Genomic DNA, 21,008 nt, shown 5'->3' with positions numbered 1-21,008 from the left:
TCCTGGTGGTGCTGGTTTTTTATGTGACAGTTGATTAAACACTTTCATCATCAGTGGCAGAAAATATTATTAAGATATTTATTCATTTTTTAAGTGCACCATTGTGAGCACTACAACGACCTGAAATGGAACAGCTGTCACCTCTTCACACACAGGTACCTGGGCTTCCACAGAGCTCTTTAGACCATTCAGTTAGAAATGTCTCCTTTTGATGAGGCACAATGGTATATATCCTTGCCAAGTAAGAGAAGATAAACTGCACTAACTCAGAAACATGACTGAAAGCAGGGCCCTGTTTTATTATCCAGCAAAACTTTTATTACAGTTGGAAGGTCTTAAGTTTCATTTGCACTAAAGTAAATCAAAGTAGCTCTACTGAAAGTAGGGAAGCTGCATTTGATGTAATTACAGGATGGACTTGGATTAGAACTTGCCCATCTACTGCAACTAATGTACTTAGGGCTTAAAGATACAATGAACTGTATTATTTATAATATTTAAATTGATTTTGAATAAGAGCCAGACAAAAGTATAACATAAATAGCACTGGGAATGGCAACTGGATGGATTGCTTTTCACTTTTCTCTGTGGATGAAACAGAAAATAAACTGTTCAAAGAAGCTGGACTTTTTCACAGAGAAGTGAACACAAAGTGAAGAAATACTGAAGAAAAAAATTAAAAATAAAACAATATACATCTGTAGGACTAGAAAGCAATGCCCTTTCAGTGGCATTCTCACCTCCAAAAGAAGGGTGCCTGGAGCTATCCAGAGCTTAAAAGGAGGGATCAAGTTCCTTCCTAGCCAAACTCAGATATCCTTTATCTGTTTAGCAAGCTGAGAGTATTGAGAACATACTGCTTCATCTACAACAGCAGATATTCTGGGAATTGCGCAGTTCTACAAGTGAAAGTAACAAAATCAGATTGCAAGAAAAAGTGTATAATGCAGAAAAGGGGGAAAAAAAGAAAGGAAGAAAGCCAGTTGAATTTTTTTCAAAGGTGATCCAGTACTCATTTTAGTCTGAGCATTTTTACCATTCCCTTTGAAATCTGTGGGTTGGGAACCTCTGTCAGTCTGGATCCGTGAGGTGCCTAGTATTTTTCAAATACTGCTTGACAAATAAATATTCAGCCCCAAATACATATACCCTGGTTCTTCTTCTGTATTTAAAAAGCAAAAATAACCAAATCTTATTTTTCAAGTTTCTTCCTTGTAGTACGCTGTAAAGCACCATCAGCTTTTTAATGTTTATTGTTTTTGTTATTATTGTACATTAAAACAAGACACTGGACAATGTTTATTACTAAAATTCTTCGAGACATACATCTGCCACCTTTCTCAAGCTTACCAAGATCCTAACTGAGAAAACGTGTCACTTTGTGGTTCTTCATTTTCTCAAGAACCTCGAATTGCTGATAGTGTCTTACACAAATAAACACTAGCAACAGACCCCCGAAAGAGAGGTAAATTTCAAGCCAGGAAACTGAAGGCTCTGCTCTACATTGACACATTTGGGCAAAGGCTCGTCTGTCTCTGCTGAAGCCAGGGGTCAATACCTGCCTTGAAGCCAGAACTGCATTTTCACAATTCACACTGAAGCCTCTAAAGAAGTAAAAGGTGGGGAAAGTCTTTGCTGGAGAATAACAGGACACTGTTAGGAATGCGTTTGAGAACACATACCATGTGGGCTGAGTGGGCATATGCAAAGGTGAAAATATATGATCTCTTAAAAGCAAAGAGACTTTTTCAGCAGCAAAGAGCCAGGGATCATTGAGACAGAAATTTAATAACACCATCATTGGGACTGTCACGAGCATTTTTTTTAACTTTTCTTCAGCCGGTTCCAAAACATGCTTTAGAAACACATGAAGCGCCTGTCGCTCCTGCGAAATCCAGAGCACTGCTGTGCCACTGTAGGGCCCCTTCAGCCCCATCGGCCACCCAGGCGGGGCTTCCCTCCCGCCGTCCCCGATGTTCCCCGGCACTCTCCCTGCGCCCACCGCGCCATTCCCGGCCGGGCCACCCCTGGCCGGGCTGCGGGAGTGAGGAAGGGAGGGACACCCGGGGGAGGCAGTGCCAGGCCAAGGGGGCTCCTCGGTCCGCGCCCCGGCCCGGGGGAGCCTGCCCGGCTCCTACCTGGTAGGCGTCGGGAATGTTGACCGTCTCGCCGTGCTCCGCCACGTAGCCGATGATGCCCTTGCCCCAGGGCACCTGCACCTCGTTGCTGTCCTCGGTGGAGCCGCAGGGCAGCAGCGGGGTGCCGGCGTGCACGTCGAAGAACTTGGACACCAGGGTCTTCTTGCCGGCGGAGGTCCCCTCCACGAGGAAGAGGGATCCCCGGTCGGCGTCCACCATGAGGCAGACGAAGATGAGGATCTTGTAGCTGAGGCTGGTGAGGTCCAGGTCATTGGAGATGTCCTTGACCAGTTCCAGGAAGAACTGTCGCTCGTTGTGCTCCTTGAGGTAGCGCTTGTAGTCCAGGGCGGTGGGGGGGTACTGGGGCAGGCTGACGCGGGACTCCAGCAGGGCGCTGAGGATGTGCGCGGTGGTGGGGGGCAAGGAGCTGGCCTTCCGCAGCAGCGCCCGCCGCCGCACGCTGCTCAGCGGCTCCTGCGCCCGGGCGTGCACATGCTCGTCGTAGGTGAGGTTGACGTGGATGGCTTTGGAGCGGGCGAAGCTCTTCCGCAGCTCCTTCTGGGACGCTCGGCGCTGCAGCCCCCCGGGGCCGGGGCCGGGACCGCCGGGGCCGCCCGCGCTCCCCCAGCTGCCGCCGGGGCCGTCGCTGCTCCGCCGCTCCTCCGACGGGCCGCCGGCCGGGGCGGCGGGGACGGCAGGCGCTTTAGGGAGCGAGTTCTTCCTCTGCAGCCACTTCTCCACCAGCTCCGGGTGCCTCTCTAGGAAACTTTCCACCGCCGCCACGTCGAGGCCGGCATCGCCGGCGGCTGCCATGGTGCCGGCGGCGGGGGCGGCTCAGGCCGCGGGAGCTCCCGCGCTGGCCATGCCCCGCCGCCGCCACGTGCCGCTGCCGCCGCCCCGACGGCCGCCCGGGGCACGGGGGATGCCGGCAGTGGGGCGAGGGGCCGCTTCTGCCCCTTGCCCGGGCTCCTCCTCCGCGGTGCGCCTTCTTCTCGCCTTCTGCTTTCCCCCGCGACCTCCTTTCCCTGCCCACCACTCTTTATTATTAGTAGCAGTACTATTGGTATTTTTCTAGGTATTTTTTTGTGCTTCCCGGTTTTCAGCCTTTCGCCAGCTCTGACCTCGGTTCCCGGTTCTTGGCCGCTCCCCTGCTGAGTCGGGCAGGCGGTGCTGCCGCGCCTCTGGAGATGCTCCGGGAGCGCTCGGGCAAACCCCTTCTGCCAAGTGCTGTCAGTGCTGGCGGCGGCTCCTGCGTAAGCCAGCCGGCAGACCACTGAGAAGGAGGGAGGGGAGGACGCGTGAGCCGAGCGGGGGGGCAGGCGGGGAGGAGGGAGGGCTGGCGGGAGCGCCGGCAAACCCCGCTGCGGCTGGGGGGGCTGCACTGCCGCCCGCCTGGCAGCGGCCGCTCCGGCAGGGCGGGCGGGGCGCGCAGCGTGCCCGGCGGGAGGACCCCCGGCAGTGGGGAGCTGCGCTGGGGAGTTTCATTCAGCAACATCGGGGGAAAGGGAGGGGCCTTTTGTCTGTGATGCTCGTTCGGGGAGGGGACGAACCGTGCCGCGGCTCCCGCCCGCGGTCCGCGGGAGCGGCAGCGGGATGTAATAGAAGCGCTCCCGTTAAAGAGCGCTCATTTATACCATTGTCTGAGCAGCTTCAGTACTTCAGGTGACAAGCAGTAAAACGGAGCCCTTCCAAGAATCCTGAGTGAATTCCGTTTCTTGAATCACTGAGTTGATTTGCGTATAGCCTCTCCCGTGCGGAGCCCCGAGTGAGCCCGGTGCGCACGGCTCCCGCGGGCTGCGAGGGGCACAGCGGGCTCTGCCCGCCCGGAGCCGCCCAGGGCTCTGTGCCTGCCGCAAGCCGCTGCTCCCCGGGGCGGCTCGGCGGCAGCGGGCGCGCCCAGGCGCTCCTGGGTGACCGCTCGGGCATCACCGGCTGCCAGACGGAAACCGACCGTATCCACCGCCGGCAGACGGACAAGGGTTATTTTTATGCGCACGTGGAGCACTTTTCATTGCTAAATCAATGCCTACGCATAAGCGATTGAAAAAACAAGTCATGGATCTTAACACGTGAAAATGTTTTTCATGCGCTCACCAAAGACTGAATGAAGGCGGCTTCAGAAATTCATGAATGGGAGTTCGGGTGGCTGGGAAAACACGGGCAAATCTTCAACCGAACGAGATTCCGACCTGCCGGGGACCTTGTCCCTGCAGCTGCCCCTTACGGCGCGGTTGCGGGCAGTGCTTGCAAGGAGAGGGAGCACTTTCGGGACACGTGTCGATGGCGCAGGCTGCTGCGTGGGTGTCAGGGGGATGGAAGGGCTACGTGTGTGTCCCGGAGGACGGCCGCGTCTCCCGCGGCAGCGGGGGTGACCCTCAGAGGCTCCGTGTAGATGCTTCGGCTTGAGCAGCTCGGAGGCAGTTTACGAAGTCACAGACAAAGGATTTCGGCTCCCAATCTCGGTGCCCGCGCCCTTGCAGCCTGAGCAGCGGTTCCCTGGCCGCCGCGGGTCCCGGGCCGCTGTGGCGGCAGGGCGCCATGCTCGCCCCCCGCTCTCGGCGGGGTTTCACACAGCTCTCGGACTCTCCCCGCCGCGCAGGGATGCTGCCGCAGGAGGACGGGCTCTCTCTCTCTCTCCATTGAGAAACCCCGCCGCCGCCGGCACACACCGGCAATAGGGCAGCGGGGGCGGCGCGCAGGCGCGCGGGCAGCGGGGGCGGGGGGCGCAGTCCCGGTAGCAGCCCCCGGCAGCAGCCCCCGGCAGCAGCCCCGGTAGCAGCCCCCGGTAGCAGCCCCTGGCAGCAGCCCCGGCAGCAGCCCCGGCGCTCGGGGGGCGGAGGGGGGAGCCGGGGGCCAGCCCGGCCCTGGGCGGTGGGCGGCTGCGGGGAAAGAGCGCTCCCGGCCGCCGCACCGTGCCCCGCCCGACTTGCGGAGGGCGCCCGGCTGCAGAACCCGCGGCGAGGGGGCTGCGGGGCGAGGGGGCGGAAAGCGGCGAGGTCGGAAGACACGCTCTAGGGATTCATCCCGAGCTGCTCGCAGCTCTGAAGAAGCCGAGCTTTCCCTTGCAGGTAGCTCGGCTATGACGAGGCAGCGCCTCTCGAGAGGGCAAGGCTCGGCGAGCTTTCCCGGCGCGCTCCGGAGCTGTGACGCACGGGGGTTTCGCGGGCGGCGCCGGGCGCAGCCCCTCGGGCTGGGGCAGCCGCCGCTGTCACAGCGCCGGGGCGGCCGCGCTGTCGATGACCGCGCTCCCGGAGTCCCCGAGCCCACCGGGGCTGCCCCGATCGATCCCCCCGGGCTGCCCCGAGCCCCCCAGGCTGCATTTGCGGTTTTGCAGCGCTGGCACAAATACTCCACTTGCACAGAGAAATCGCGTGAGCTGCTGGAGGCCAGCCCGGCGCGTACCCCCAGCTCTAAAGCGAGGACCTTGGGTGCGAAATAATTGTATGCATATAATTTTTATCATCTCATTGTGGTAAGGTTTGGTTTGAACGCGCACACCAGTGTTTACCACAAAATGGCTACTATGTAGCAGTTCTGTATGTAAACACTTGAAGTAATTTAGTGTTTCTGTAAGCCTAGGTATAAACAACGTCCTTCAAAGTCTTGCATCTTTAGTTTAGCATCTTTAGTTTCTTTTGCTGGGATTCTATGCATAGGATTTGACTGCATCAGAAATCTGCATATTGACAATCTCTCAAATAGCAGTGAAAGTAAAGCTGCAGTTGTCTCCATTGCATGGAATACATAGTGAAAAATTTACTGTAACAGTTAACAGTAAAGAACTGTGGAACCTGAAATTCCTGTAGAGATAAAATATGACAAAGATGACCATACAGGTTTGACTGTTCTGTAACTTGCACAGGCTTTGGACATGCTGTAAAAACCTTGATAAAACCTTCAGAAGCCTGGCCTGGTGTGCGTTGATGGATGTTAGTAGAAAACTGGGGTCTCTGTTTTGTCTGCAGGGCAAGTTAAAGAAGCACATTATACACTGGGCTGCAGCCTCGTGTTGGATTGAGGTAGATTAGTTTCAGCCTTTTTTGGGAGGGCAAAAATAGGAAAATGGAATTTGTCAATGCCATGGGATTGTGCAGCTATTGTAATTTTATAGGTATGCTGCAGTGAGGTACAAGCATCTTACATCTGATGCATCTGAAGTATGATGCACTTTTTGTCAGCAGGGATGCACAATGCCAGCTCAGAGAGCACTGCAGGCTTTAGCCAATTGCATCTGGTTTCCTTGGGTACAACACAGAGAAATGCTCTAAGATGCCCTAAAAGAATCACATGGAGAAATGTCAATGCATTTCTCAGGTGCAGTGTGTTTCTCTGTGGAAGGCAGTGGAATAGCACTCCTCAAAATGCAATTGGGAAAATATTTGGAGAGACACCTTATTACTATATTTGTCATTTGGAGAGACACCTTATTACTCTAAATAGTCTGAAAGGGGGAAGCAGTCCAGTAGAATCCAGGAGGATGGGAGCACAAATGATGTATAGTATAAAATGTACAAGGTATACTTTGTGTCACTTTAACAAGTAAAATATAAATCCTTTTTGCATCATGGAGAGTTGCAGTTCTTTGTATCATTTCGTATACAACTACTTACTGCTTCTAAACTATGTGAACATCTTTACAATTCCAATTCTAGAACATCCAAATTTAATTTCATACTTTGTTTTAAAAAATGAGCATGAGATTGACATAGAGTTCCACAAGGCTGTGCTCCATTGAAGGGTGTTGGAAAAAGGGTTGTCAATAGCCAGTTCCTGGAATCTCTTGACAGAAGTTGAAAAACCATTATGGTTTCTTTCCAAACCTGCTAAAACCTGTCTTTTTCAACAGAAGCCTGCTCTTGTACTGAAGACTACTGCAATGACACGTTCACATTTCTCTTCTGTCCTCCAAAGCTGACTCTTCCCATTGTCTAAAGTGAATTTAGGTATCCGTTTGTTTGCTTTCTTTTCAAAACTTGTTCTAACATCCGTATGATTTGTTCACTACAATTTTACTGGGAAAAAATAGTTACTATGTGTTGATGATGTATTGAAGGAAATTCTAGTATAAAGTGAATGTCACAAAACGTTTCCTAGGGATCATAAGGAAAAAAAAAGTCACACAATTCTAAAGCACTTTAGTAACCAGAAAAAAAACCCAAAAACAACAGGACACAGGACTGTGTATGAAATTAATAGCTTGATTCAATGAGTATAATTTATATCCAAGTAATATAAACAAAAACAATGAAACTCACACAGAATACTTTCCCTTTTAGATGTTTCACTGTTTTTCAAGACTTTCTCTGTGAAAAGCACAAGACCAACAGTCATAGCATACTAGTAGGGGACGGTAGTCAAGCAACAACTGCAGCACAGCACGATGCCAGTAGGGGGTAGTGACCAGCAAACAAAATCTAAAAGCTCTCCAGAATCAGGAATTAAAATCTGCCCTACACTCCAGTGTTCTGGGAAAGATAGAAACCTTCTGACCTGGTGTACTGAGTATTGGAAATCGTACCAATATTTGGTCCTGTCTTGTGCTTTCCATATTTTCCAGCAGTGTGGCACTGATAATATTCCTGAATAGAGAGCATGTCACTTTTTTCAACACAGATCTATGGAAAAAGTAGATCTATGGAAAAAGTACCAAATGTTATCACGTCCTTCTACTTGTCAGCTGCATCTGCTTATCTGACAGGGAGGCGGGATTTCTGAATATTTAATTTTCTTGTGAAAAAGAGCAGGCAGAACGCGCGCCGCCAGCCCTCCGTCCGTCCTTGCAGGCACCGAATAGCCGCGCGGTGCGGTGCGGAGTGCGCGGTGCGTGCGCGGTGCGGAGTGCGCGGTGCGGAGTGCGCGGCGCGGAGTGCGCGGTGCGTGCGCGGTGCGGTGTGCGCGGGGCAGTGCGGTGCGCGTGGGGCGGTGTGTGCGCGGTGCGGTGTGAGCGGTGCGATGTGCGCGGTGCCGTGAGAGACGGTGCGGTGTGTGAGCGGTGCGGTGTGCGCGGTGCGGTGTGTGCGCGGTGCGGTGTGCGACCGGTGCGGTGTGTGCGCGGTACGGTGTGCGCGGTGCCGTGAGGGACTGTGCGGTGAGGGACTGTGCGGGGCGGTGAGGGACTGTGCGGGGCGGTGCAGCGGAAGCGGCGGCGGAAGGGACGGCGGAAGGGGCGGGCGCGCTGTGTCGGCGGCGGAAAAGGCGCTGTTGCCCTTCCCTGCCGCAGCCCTGGAGAAGCCCGCGGTGTCCGGCGGCCCTGCCATGGAGGAGAGCAGCGGCATCCGCCTGTCGGCCGAGTGCCTGGACGAGCCGCCCAACAGCCGCGTCTTCGTGGTGCTGGGCAAGGACACGGGCGAGGCGCTGATCCGGGAGCGCTTCTCGCCCTTCGGGGACATCCAGAACATCTGGCTCCTGCGGGACAGGCGCACCAACGAGTCCCGCGGCATCGCCTTCATCAAGTTCGCCCGCAGCTCGCAGGCCTGCCGGGCCATGGAGGAGATGCACGGCCGCAGCCTGCTCCCCGACAGCAAGCCCATCAAGGTGCGGCCGGGGGCGGGCCGGGGGCTCGCAGGCCGGGCTGGGCCGGGCCGGGCCGAGCGGGGGCAGCGGGAGCCGCGGGCGGGGAGCAGGCCCGGGGAGCCGCCGCCTGGCCGGCCTTGCCTGGCCGCACTGCCCGGGCGGGCCCGGCCCCTCCCGGGCACGGCCGGCCGCGGCTCCCGTGAGGCCGGGCCGCCCCCCGAGTCCCACGGGCGGCCTGCGCTGGAGCGGGCCTGCGGAAAATGCCGCGCCCGGAAGTGAGCGCGTGTTCCCGACAACGATGCTTTCCTATATTTTAAATGTTGGAAGCAGAATAGTTGGGAATAAATAGAGCTGGTTTTGCCAGTATGCTTTATATTGGTTTTGTAGCTTGTGAACCGTTTCCAAAACTTTTATTTTTTTTTTTTTACTTATGGAACTGTTCAGCTTCCTGATTTGCTTTCCTGTTCACCAAGTACTAAGAAAGTATGAATGAGTTTGTATTGAGTCACTGAAATATTTTCTGATGAGCTTGCCATTGGAAGTCAAAAGATCTGAGTTTCACGCCCTTGCATGGCCACTAGAAAAATAAATTAAGAGCTTTGTGAAATCAGTTGCTACTTTTGAATAGCAGGCTTGCTTTGAAAGTCTTTCTTACTTGGTTGTTTTGGTTTTGTTTTTTTTGTTTGTTTGTTTGTTTGTGATTTACTTGGGCTTTTTTTCCTTGTTGTCTTCTGGTGTGCACTTCTGAGATGAAATTTATTTCAATAACTAAAAAAGATTTTAACAGTAACAGATATGAGAAGCTGTGATCCTCCTGTGATAGAGCAGTAGGCCTGCCAACTTAGCTTCACACTGAGCTGCAGTAGCCCGGTTTTATTAAGCTGCTAGGCTTTCTTGTGTCCTTGCTTGCTTATTTGTTTCTACTACTGCTGTACTAGGTGTGTTACAATAATGCATTCTTTGCTACCTGACACCGGTGATGTTGACAGTGCTGCTGAATCAGCAGTGGTATTTCTCACCAGTCCTCATTATCCCCAGTTAGGAACTTCTCTGGCCCCTGTTCTGTTTGGGATTTATTGTATTTGTAGGTCTTTTATCACAGGTGGTCACAGGTGTTCTTTTCTCTCCATGCTAAGGCAGCTTATGTGAATAATAAATACAAAAATAGTTTAACTATTTCACTTGCTTGTTCATATGTGTCTTAGACCCTTTTGCCAGTAATTGCTAACTATGTAATTATTTTGTTAGGTGTTTATTGCACAGTCAAGAGCTTCTGGAAGCCACCGAGATCTTGAAGATGAGGAGCTCACACGAATCTTTGTTATGATACCAAAAACCTACACGGAGGAGGATCTGCGGGAGAAGTTCAAGGTTCTGATTCACTGTTTGTTGTTATTTTAAAATGCCTTTTTCTAAAATTATTAGAAGGGCATACCACATGGAACTTTTAATGGTTTTCACATTGGAAATTAATATATTTTTTATTGTTCTAGATGTATGGAGACATTGAATATTGCAGCATCATTAAAAACAAGACTACTGGAGAAAGTAAAGGTTTGGGCTATGTCAGGTACCTGAAACCATCGCAAGCTGCCCTAGCAATTGAGGAGTGTGATCGAAGTAAGAATCCAATGAATTCTTTAAGGGTTTTTTCCAATAAGTGTGCATCATCATAATACACCTATAATTTTTAGTTTTGTTTGCAGCTAAATTATTCATGATGCAGAAACATGTTGAGACAAAGTTCCATTGCAAATAAATAATAGCATTGTTAACATTCTTTAAGAACAGTCACCTGATTGTGATTTTTCAGGACCAAACTGCAAGTAGGATCAGTGAGAAGAGTTTGGAAATGGACACAGTTTTCTTTTATGCATGATTATTGATCTGTAGTGTAGGCTTCATACACAGGAAAATATTTTAATTTGTCCTTGCAAATAGGCAGTTTTAATAAAATATATTTGATATAAAATTGATTATATAAAATATATTTTATGATACATAGGGACTCTGTTGTGATCACATTTATTTAAGAATAAATTCATGCTAACTGAAACTGGGGGAAGTGTGATTTTGTTTAGTGCCATGATTTATCTGTTATAGAGTGAAAGACTTTGTATGCTTTATTTATTACCAGCCACCTGGTGAGGCACTGGAACAGGCTGCCCTGAGAAGTTGTGGATGTCCTATCCCTGGAAATGTTCCAGGCCAGCTGGATAGGGCTCTGAGCAACCTGGTGTAGTGCAAGGTGTCCCTTCCCAAGGCAGGGGGCTGGAATTCGATGATATGGAAGTTTCCTTCCAACCCAAACCATTCTGTGATTCTATAGTTTGTCACTTATGCTCTAGTACCAAAAGTTTATGAATTTGAGTGAGGCTGGTGGAAAGATGTCAGGGGCTGGAAGCACAAGACTTTGGAGGAGAGGCAGAGGAAATTGGGTTTGCTCATCCAGGACAGGAAAGGTTTTCCTAAAAGCCTAACAGCTGTCTTCCAGTCCTACATCCTGTTCAGTGTTGCTTAATCACAAATATGAAACAACTTGGGGTGTGGTTATTTGTTGTTCTGATGTTTTTTTATGGCTTTCTCTGGTTCTTTTTTCCTTAGTAATGTGTGTGGTGGTTCTGCATTGTATCTATCGTAAATGGTTTTACAGAAATTATATTTGTGTATAGGAATACGAACCAGAGATTACTTCACAATCAAATTGTATTTCCTTTTTGCTGTGATGTTAAAATGAAATTAGTTGGATAGCTTGAGTGTAATACCTCTTTCTTTCATAGAAACAAAGCGTAGATCAGTGTAAAACATCCACAAACTACTGTTTTAGCACAGAAGTTCAGGTGATGGCTTCTGGAGCATCTCAGAATCCTGCTAAGTATCACAGAATGGTTGAAGTTGGAAGGGAACTCTGGAGGTTATCTTGCTCAACCTCTTGGCTCAGGCGGGGTCACCTGGGTACTGGTGGCCCAGAATCATGTCCAGGTGACCTTTGAATATCCCCATGCGTGGAGACTCCATCGCTTTTCTGGGCAGCCTGTGCCAGTGCTCAGTCACTCTCATGGCAGTTAGCCTCTGTCGTGCTTAACTTGTGAGTAGGAGTAATTCCATTTGAAAGCTGTTAACTTTCATAAAATTGTTTGGGCAGACTTCAAGAGTTATAATTTAGTTATTCCTCTAAAGCCAGCACTTACTGGGTTATCTGAATAATATGTTTCTAAATATGGAACTTGAAGAATGTGGGCCTGGTCAGATAACTGAGATGTGCTGAGGTGTTGTTATCTGTGTGGTTGTTTCTTTCAGGCTACAGGGCCATTTTGGCTGAACCGAAAAACAAGTCATCTGAGTCTTTTGAACACGATTATTACAGTAATGTCATGAGACCAGAACTAAGAGGAAATACGCTTCCATTTTGTAAGTCACAGCTTTTTACACTAAGAATGATTTGTAGTCTCCAGTATGGTTACTAAGTAATAATGTGGTTTGGAGGAAGGGAAGCTGATGGAGGCTTAGGTCAACACTTCAATAGTAGACTGGATGTTGAAGTTAGAAACTGGCCAGGAATTTCAGCTCTCTACTTTTATGGCTTGCTTTGCTCTGGTTGCCCAGTTATTTTGTGACCGGCACTGGTGAAATCAACACGTCACCTTCAGCATATAGTTGACTTGGATTACTTTTAAAAGTCTGATGTAACATGGGCATGAAATGTAGGCATGCAAGTATGATGACTCAGATTATTTTGTTGATTCTTGAGGTATGCAGCCAGAATATTGTAGCTTTGAAAAAGCTGAGACCCGAATTCAAGAGCCAGTCTCGAAGCGCCTGTCGGTGGTGTCTCGGCTCCCCTTTATTCAAGAGCAGCTGTTCGCCCTCTTCGATTTAGTTCCAGGTCTGGAATATTGTGATGTGCAGAGAGACCCTCATACCAATAGTGGTAAGTAAAAGTACAAAAGGTTTTCATCTTTTTTTTTTTCTCTGAAGGGAATCCCTTGTAATTATGCTTAATTAATTTGCACTGCAAAATACAGTACATTCATTGGAAACAAGCGGTTGTTGCTGCTATCACTGCATACACCCAAAAATTCAGTTTTGTTTGAACCCCTGTTTAAACATAGGGCTTATACCTTTACCTTCAGATAATAAAAACTCAAGAATCAAAGTCATGCTAAGTGGGTTTTGGTCAAAATAATAGTTTGAGGCAGAATAAATGAAGAAGTTTCAGAAATTATGAGACATTAAAATAAAATGTTCTCTAAACAGATCTTCAGAATTTTTTATTCTGAAATATGTGTGTGTGTAGAAGTTGACATAGGTAAATGGGGATTAAATAATTCTAAAATGGATCATGTTTTCTACTGAAAGGTTGTTTGGTTTCAGTCTTGTTTTACTGCTGCTGAGACAAATATGGAAGTGATCTCTTCTCCAAGATATTTGAAATGTAAATGATTCAGAAAGTTATATTTTAACTTTACAGTTCTTGAAATTCACTGTTGATGGGATAATTGCATTTTTAAATAAAATTATGTATCCTTTTGTTACTAGTTCTGGAGTAGTGAGGAAGATGTGTTTTCACTTGTATGGTTTTACTGTCAGCTTTTCAAGCTAGCATAAATACAGCTCATCTGTCACTAGTAAATTTCACTGAAGCTTCCTTCACAAATAAAAGTGATGAAGTAATAATGATGTGTGCTAAAAAGACTTAAGAATTTTGTGTCATCCATGACTGATGTGCAGTTTAAATGCATTGCTCATGTGAGTGTGGTTTGTTCTGAGGAGTTCCCTGTTTCCTGCTGACGCTGTGTGCACGGTGCTTGCAGGGTACGCTGTGATTCAGTACAGCACTGCTGCCTCAGCTATATATGCCAAGTACAAACTGCATGGCTTTGAGTATCCTCCTGGAAATCGACTAACTGTCATTTTCCTAGAAGATGGGAATGACAGCTCAGAGTAAGTACAACTTACAAAGCTGGAAGTTACATTCTGGAGAGCAAAATATAAAATAAACACATTTGTAACATACGGTGTAACGTCAGTTATCACTGTGAGCTTGTGCCACGCTTGCCAGTAGTATTTTCTGAAACTGTTCGGTTTTGGGTTTTCTTCTTGAATGGTTTAGAACCAGCCTTTTGAAACTTAGTAGTCTTGGTAGATTAAGAAAATACTAAAATACATAGTCTTAAGATACTATCTAAAATTTTAGGATTTGGCAAGAATCTGTCAATAACATGTAACAAGGCTGGAATGTATTTTTGATGAGGTTTATGAATTAAAACTAGATTTATGTACTTCATCTCTTGGTTGTGTTTACAGTAGTGCAAGTAGTAGTTTTGTGAAGCACATATGTAGAGTAAAACTTCTGGGTACTGAGGATCTGATATTGGCACAGTGTGGGGAATTCTCAGCTGTTTGACCATCTCTGACTTCTTCCTGTGTTTTAAATGCCCAGTACAAGGTGGAGCAGCTTAAGTAATCTCCTGCAGTGAGTGTTTTGTCTTAGTTTGACGTCTAGTTCACGTCAAACCTGTTCTGGGAGATTAAGGCAGTAAGGAGGGGCAGTGGAGTGATTCACTTCAGAAGTGCGTGGCTGATCTGACATTGCAATCTTCATTCTTCAATAATTCCTACACGGTCTTGCAACACTGGCTGTGTATCTATGCAAAAAAAGCAATTGCTTTTTCTTACTTTGAAACAGAACAAAGAAAAATCTCTGGAAAATGACAGCTGGAAGTAAACTTTCTATGGTAATATTTTGATCTCTGAACTGAATCTCTGTGTTCTTTATGAAAACACATGGAATTTTTTTTGTCTGTTTTGCTTTTTAGGCCTGCCTCACAAAATATAGTGGGCCCTTGTAGAAATAATTTAAAATTTTTTTTTCTTCTAGAGTGTTAAAAACCCCAAAGAGTAATTCTGTGTACCTCCAAGTGGTAATGAATGAATGTTTTCAGTGAGTTGCAGCTAGTGTGCAGGCTTTCAGATCTCTCCGTAGGCTGTCATGAAAGCCTGTTGGGATTTTCGTTATTACAGATTTCTAGAGATACTCTGATGCCTATTAAAACTTACTTTTTATTGCTAAATGTAAGATTACTCAGCTCTTTGTTGAAAGCAGTGTGTTGTCACTTGTGCCTGCAGCCTGATCAGGAAGATGGCGACGCAGCTGGTGACGGCGCAGGTGTCGTCGGCGCTGCGCGGCAGCGGCGCCATGGTGCAGCAGTACAGGACGCCTCCTGTAAGTTCCGATCACGGACGCCGTTGGTGCGCTTCCGAGTTGTTGTAAGGAACCTCACGGATGCCAATAAAGAGCACTGCTCACCTGCTTCTGCAAACTGGTCTATGTGCTGCATCTTTATTCCCTAAAAGTGTGTCTGACCTTGCTTGGATTTGTTGTCCAGTTTAATGAAATAACTAAAGTAAATAAAGTAATGAAGATTAGAACTCACAGAGCCTATTTATGTCCTGTAATGGAACAAAAATGGTAAGAAAGGTAAAATTACTTCCTCTGCCCCCCACCACCAGTTAACTTACGCTTGCATTTTTTTTCCCTTGTTTCAGCAAGCATTTGGAGGAGCTTCTGCCCCACAGTTGCTGCAGCCCCAAACAGATGCCATACTTCCACCACCCAAAAAAAAAGTTCCACCTGACACTTCTGTGAAGGAAAGGCTTTTCATACTTTTTCATCCCCATCCTTTACCAGTAAATGTACTGGAGGATGTGTTCTGGTAAGACTCTGTCTACAAATAAGTGTTCCCTAACAAAAAGGAAACAAACTGTGAAATATTGAAAGTAAATATTGAAAATATAAAAGAGGGCCTGAAAACTCTTCCCAGAAAAGGCAGTGCTCAGTGACTATGAAGTCCTAAGTGAACAGTAGGTAACAGTTACTTTTTGAAAGATGTGTGTAATGGGATTCACGTTGAAGCACATCTGCAGTATCATCAGTATAGCAACTTTATTATCAATTTACTTAATCTGAAGTAAAATGTCTAGTCTTCAGATGCAGATTTTTAACCAAAAAATGTAGTAGTTCCAGTTGCTATTTCCTTATTAATTTTACATTTTCTTTTACTTATCTTTTTTAGGCATTTACCTATTTTGATAAATTTCCACAGTAACCTACGGGGAGCAAGTGTAGGGTGTTGTTGTAGGTGTACCTGATACACTATAATGGCTTGCATCCTTCTAACACTATTTCAACTGTTCTTTGTATCTCCCTATGTGGAGCAAAGACTTGAGATAATTTCTGCCATCTTTAAAAAAATCTGTAATTAGCAGTTCTTCACTATTTTATATTATTAATTTGTAATATACTCTTGAAAAAAGAGATATTTTCCTTTTCTAATAGCTTGAATTTGCAATAAATCTTTGGAAAGCCAAAATATTTTAAAAGAATCAGGAGGGGAAAGCAGTTTGTGTGGAAGTCAAAATTTTACCAGTATGATATAGTGGATTTTCTTAATCAGATACTGGTGGAGGAAAAGGGTATGGACCTGAGACTTGACAGTTTAGCATAACTTCTGTAAGAAGCAAGCAGACAATTTTTAAAAAATACTTATGGATCTGTCTAAGAATCATATGAGTATTCTATTTTTCCTAAAAAATAGAAAAAAACAATACTCTTATTTTTGCCTGAAGCTGCAATGCTTGCTTTCTGAGTCATTTCAGTGACACCTTTTCAAAGATAAAATTACAACTGTGCAAGTTCATTTAAGTGAGATGCAGATTTAGCTTCCAAATTACCTGCCAGCTTGGGTGTGTATGTCTTATTTTTGGTTGCTTTGGGGCTTTTTCTTGTTTTGTTTTTGTGGGGTGTTTTGAGTGCCATTTGGTGTTTGGGGACTGTAATATTTATCAGCTTTACATATTCTTGTAAGTAAGAGAGAGATAATTGATATTTGTGGCTCTGTTGTAGTATTTCATAGAAAACATCTGAACCTTTTAGTGTTCATTTGTACTTCTGCCCCTAATTCAAGAGAGGGGAATATGCAAATTGGGAGCATAGATATAAACATCCTGGTTTTGCAGTTAACAAATCATATGTGCTTTAGACTGGATATTTTTTTGCAGGAAAATCTGTAAATGACCTTTTCTTTTTTTCTCCTCCCCCAGTCGTTTTGGACAATTGATAAGTGTTTATCTTGTGGCTGGAAAAAATGTGGCCTATGCAAAATTTGCAGACAGAGCAAGTGCCAGCGAGGCCATAACTGCATTGCATGGCAAGATTGTGAATGGTGTGAGGCTGAAGGTGAGGCTGGCAGACTCACCCTCCGAGGAGCCCAACAAGCGCCAGAGAACTTACTGAGCAGGTGAGTGCCCCCACCAGCTGGGCTCTTCCCTACCCACGCTGGAGTACCTCACTCAGGGACAGGCTAAGAGTTTGCAGGTAGATACAAACACAGAATGAGAAACTCTATTCTTAGCTAGCAAACTGAAATAGAATTTTTGATATATCTGTGTGTGCATACACACACGTGTATGTATATACATACATATCACTTTAGTTATATATATATATATTATATATATATTACTGTAGTTATATGTAATATATGTACTTTATAATATACTTTAGTTATATATATAATATATATTTCCATATATATAATTTTTGATATATCTGTGTGTGTATACACACAGACACATGCATATATATATCTATCTATATGGGTGTGTGTATGCTTTTATATATATACGCATGTGCACTTTATTTTATAAAAATCAATTTTTATAATCCTTGAAAAACAAAATGAACCAGTTGATTAAAATCAATCTGGATGTTCATAGAAATATCACTTTTGTACTTGGGAGAATCAGCTGACATTGAAAAGAGTATGCAAAAAATAAACAGTGAAACAGACATAAGCTTGTGTGTGTCTTTTTTTTCATTACTATCATATGCCCTCAGTGGCATTGGTTAAAGATGAAAGGTTGAGCCTTTGAAGGGCAGAGGAGTGACGGGGTAAATAAAAAAAGGTTGGGGCGGACAGGTAAGATTGTCAGGTGAAACCAAAGGCTTGGGATATTTGGGTCTCAGAAATTAGGTGTGATTGAAATATGTGATTGTGGAGAAAATAAAGCAGAGCCTGTGGTTAAGGAATTGAGATAGGTGTTTGAGAACTTAATTATTTTATGCTTATGGCCTGTAAAATCTAGCTAAACTCCTAGAGATGCTTTATATCTTACTGCCTTCGGGAACCAAAATTCTGCTGTTCTTTTAAAACATTGCTTTGCTTCAAATCATATTGACTTTCATCACATTTTTGAATTATTTTTTTCAGCATAGGACTGTTGCCAAAGGTGAATATAGTTGGGGGAGAAAAGCCTAAGTGGGGTAGAAAAAAGCCTAAGCCTTTTTTTCTACAAAATAACTCTCAAATATTACTATAACTTCCAGATATTTGCAGTACCATACTGTCTTCCTAGGGGATATGAAGTGTTGATTTAACTAATTCAGAAAATATCACATGACTGTGTTTGCATCAGTATTTTCCCTCTAAGCTTCACTCTTTGTACCTTTCTTTGTATAGATATTCTTTGTGACCCCAGAGTTGCAAAGACCAAAAAAAGCTTTTGCCCAAAGTGTTCTTTAGCTCCTTTTCTTCTAAGGACCTCCCAGTTGCTTTTTTGATAAGCAGCAGATACTAAACATGGCCTTAGTTTTTGTACACAACTTTTGTTTTAATAAGTTGGATTTCTGGGCATTCTTTTTCTGCATGGAATTATAGCTAAAACTTCATTGAAACTTTTTTTTTAATCAGCGACTCTGATGAATGCAATTTTAAGGTTTCTTAGCAGGTTGTCTTGGCATCTATCTCTTTTCAGGATAGAGAGACAGCATTACTTGTTCATTTGTCCCTTAGTTGGTTTCTTAATTACAAATGAAGTCGTACCTAAAAGGAAAGATTGCCTTTCAAAAGGGCTTGCCCATAAAAGTGATTTTCCCACTGTCTGACAAGCTTGCAGTAATTTAGGGGCTTATATTTTGTTTTTGATTAAAGTGTTAAATTGTGCATGTGAAAAGAGATGCAATTCTCCCTACCTCTGAAATAGTTGTGGTTTTTTTTTAAAGATGTGCGAATACTAACTTTTTTCATTTTCAACTTTAGCTGTAGGAAATAACCTTCCTAGCTAAAACTTCTGTGAGTTTTCACTTAAGGAAATCATTGCCTCTTAACAAAAAAATCCTTTCTAAAGTCCTGTTGTGCTGCTTGCCTTTTGTCTCTAACAAGGTGACTGAATTTCTGAAATAGTCTGTTCTATACAAGGTTTTCTGATGAAAATTCATAAGACCTGTGAATTCTAGAATCTTTATGAAAATAAATGTAATACAATGTAATAATTAAGTACAATATTAATTTTTTAACACATTTGAAGTTTTTCCCCAACACCTTCTTATGCAAACAGCATTTTATAAATACAATTTACAAAATTGGTTCTTAAAAGAGGTTTTATGGTAACAGTGTGCTGCTCATAATGCTTTTGCAATGCAAACTTCTGACTATAAGAACTTTCTGTTACCTTGCAACAAACTTAGTTTATCAGACAAATTTGAATACACATCTATTAATATTCTGAACTAATCCACTAATGAATTTTTCTGGTTCTGGTTCTTCTACCAGTCAATGAAAACTAATTTGTTTATATGAATAGTTAAAAGTAGCAGAGAAAAGATGGAAATACAGACTAGTAGGGTTCTCTTCACCAGTTTAAGTTCTAATGTAAGTTTTTTGGGGTGTGAGGTTATTCCCTTTTCTGCTAAGCAAATATTTATGGCTGAAATAATCACTTCAAATTATCTTGCTTTACATCAGTGTAGGCTTGAGAAGATAACTGCAGTGATTACTTCTAGTCAGTTGCTAAAAGCAGACCTTTCTTTGTGTCACTTGGATATTTTGTGAAAAGCTCACTGCAGTGTCTGATGCTGGTTACACACACAGTGTCATTCAAAAATAGAAGAGGAAGGGAAGAATTTGCTGTCAGAAGAATGCATTGTGGCATTCCAATTAATCTTCATTGCTACCTAGTAGTTCTATTTAAATATCACCCCCACCCTTGAAAATCCTCTCCCCTCCAAACTACTAAGCAAGAGACCCACAAGCAAACAAAACTAAAACCCCAAACCCACCCAAAATGTCTGTCATATGATTTTAAAACAGTCCTTAGAAAGCAGAGTTTCTAACCAGCTTGTGTTAGAAATGCCAGGCATAGATATGTGGAGCAAAGTTCTGTGGCTTTTGATACTCATTGCTGATTGACTTCAACCCACAGAAAATGGATTCATTGCATTTTTCCCCTGCTGAAAAAACCTGGGTATTTTTAATAATTATTTAGTTACTGATTAAGTTGAATTTTTTTTTTCTGTCATAAAATACTTGGTTATTTTTGTCTTTCTTTATTCTTGTCTGGAAGAAGTACTGCATCACTGATTTCATTTGCATTCAATTTTTTGACTTAAACCTTTATTGAAATCCTGATATTAGTATTAATATATTTTAATGATTTACTGCTCTACAAAAATGTTTTTAAATGGTAATTGTATCATAGTTGTGTATATTGAAAAAAAAATAGCTGTATTTTATATCAACAGTGTACTGCAGAAAAAATGGTGGCTTTTACATACAGCTGAAAGAGGCACTTCTTTAAAAGTTAAAGAAGCATGCTTAAAACTTTAGTATTATTCTTCTAAAGATATTGAAAGCCTTATTTATATGCTGTTGTAATTATTATATTTTTAATATGTACTTTGAAATAAAAATAGGTATGTTGCTTTTTGATACTATTTTTGTGCTTGTGTTTTTTCTACAGAAACTAAGTAATGACATGACCCTCAGCTAGCTGACTGACTGACTGAAAACGTGACTAGACATGGTTCCTGTGGACAGTGACAGCTTTTTTCAGTGACAACTTTTTATTTGTTATTGTTACTTAGTTGATCTCTCTATGATCCTTTCTCTTTCTGAATATGCAGACATGCAGTTTTGAAAATTCTGTAGGCATTAAAAACTGTAAACTGGTGGTTGTTCTTGTAATAGTATATAACCTTGTATTACAGAAATAGCTCTTGTTTTTACCTGAATCCTTCCTATAAGATGGAAATTACAATGATGGAGGAAATAAAGGAGCCAGCATTTTCTGACTTGAGTGGTTAATTGATAATGATTCAGATTCTGTTAAAATAGAAGACATCTCTCATGATTTAAATTGCATTGAAAAGTGAAGTACAGCAGTTAATTCAAAGAAAATAAAGTAACTTTAACAACGCCAGCAGACATGACAGTATTCATCTAGATTTAAGAAAATTGCTGTAATCAAGAAAATAATTCAAAGTACATTCTTAAATATTTTGTTGGTAGAAAGTACATT

General features: G+C 44.4%; 2 protein-coding genes across 2 annotated transcripts in view; one reads left to right on the top strand and one right to left on the bottom strand.

Moving 5' to 3' along the window:
* Positions 1–2,951, bottom strand: part of PDE11A (phosphodiesterase 11A) — a 104,283-nt gene extending 101,332 nt beyond the window's left edge. Inside the window, exon 1 of the mRNA XM_058027981.1 lies at positions 2,139–2,951. Coding sequence (XP_057883964.1) covers positions 2,139–2,951 — 813 coding nt within the window. The remainder of the gene's footprint in view (positions 1–2,138) is intronic.
* A 5,352-nt stretch (positions 2,952–8,303) lies between these two features.
* On the top strand, positions 8,304–20,909 carry RBM45 (RNA binding motif protein 45). Its single transcript, XM_058028264.1, has 10 exons — positions 8,304–8,672; positions 9,900–10,022; positions 10,145–10,271; positions 11,952–12,062; positions 12,403–12,582; positions 13,466–13,595; positions 14,781–14,877; positions 15,201–15,367; positions 16,755–16,951; positions 20,451–20,909. Exons 1-9 carry the CDS (start codon positions 8,394–8,396, stop codon positions 16,945–16,947), a joined length of 1,407 nt encoding a protein of 468 aa, XP_057884247.1. The 5' UTR covers positions 8,304–8,393; the 3' UTR covers positions 16,948–16,951; positions 20,451–20,909.
* Positions 20,910–21,008: the final 99 nt, after the last annotated feature.

The sequence above is a fragment of the Melospiza georgiana genome, chromosome 7 (assembly GCF_028018845.1).
Source record: "Melospiza georgiana isolate bMelGeo1 chromosome 7, bMelGeo1.pri, whole genome shotgun sequence".
Classification (NCBI taxonomy): domain Eukaryota; kingdom Metazoa; phylum Chordata; class Aves; order Passeriformes; family Passerellidae; genus Melospiza; species Melospiza georgiana.
The sequence above is the reverse complement of the archived record's forward strand: the minus strand, read 5'-3'. Positions and strand labels throughout refer to the sequence as shown.

Coding starts and splice junctions, on each gene's coding strand:
- RBM45 (XM_058028264.1), top strand. CDS start 8,394: ATGGAGGAGAGCAGCGGCATCCGCCTGTCGGCCGAGTGCCTGGACGAG. Junction 12,583..13,465: donor AGACCCTCATACCAATAGTG/GTAAGTAAAAGT, acceptor CGGTGCTTGCAG/GGTACGCTGTGATTCAGTAC. Junction 15,368..16,754: donor GTACTGGAGGATGTGTTCTG/GTAAGACTCTGT, acceptor CTCCTCCCCCAG/TCGTTTTGGACAATTGATAA.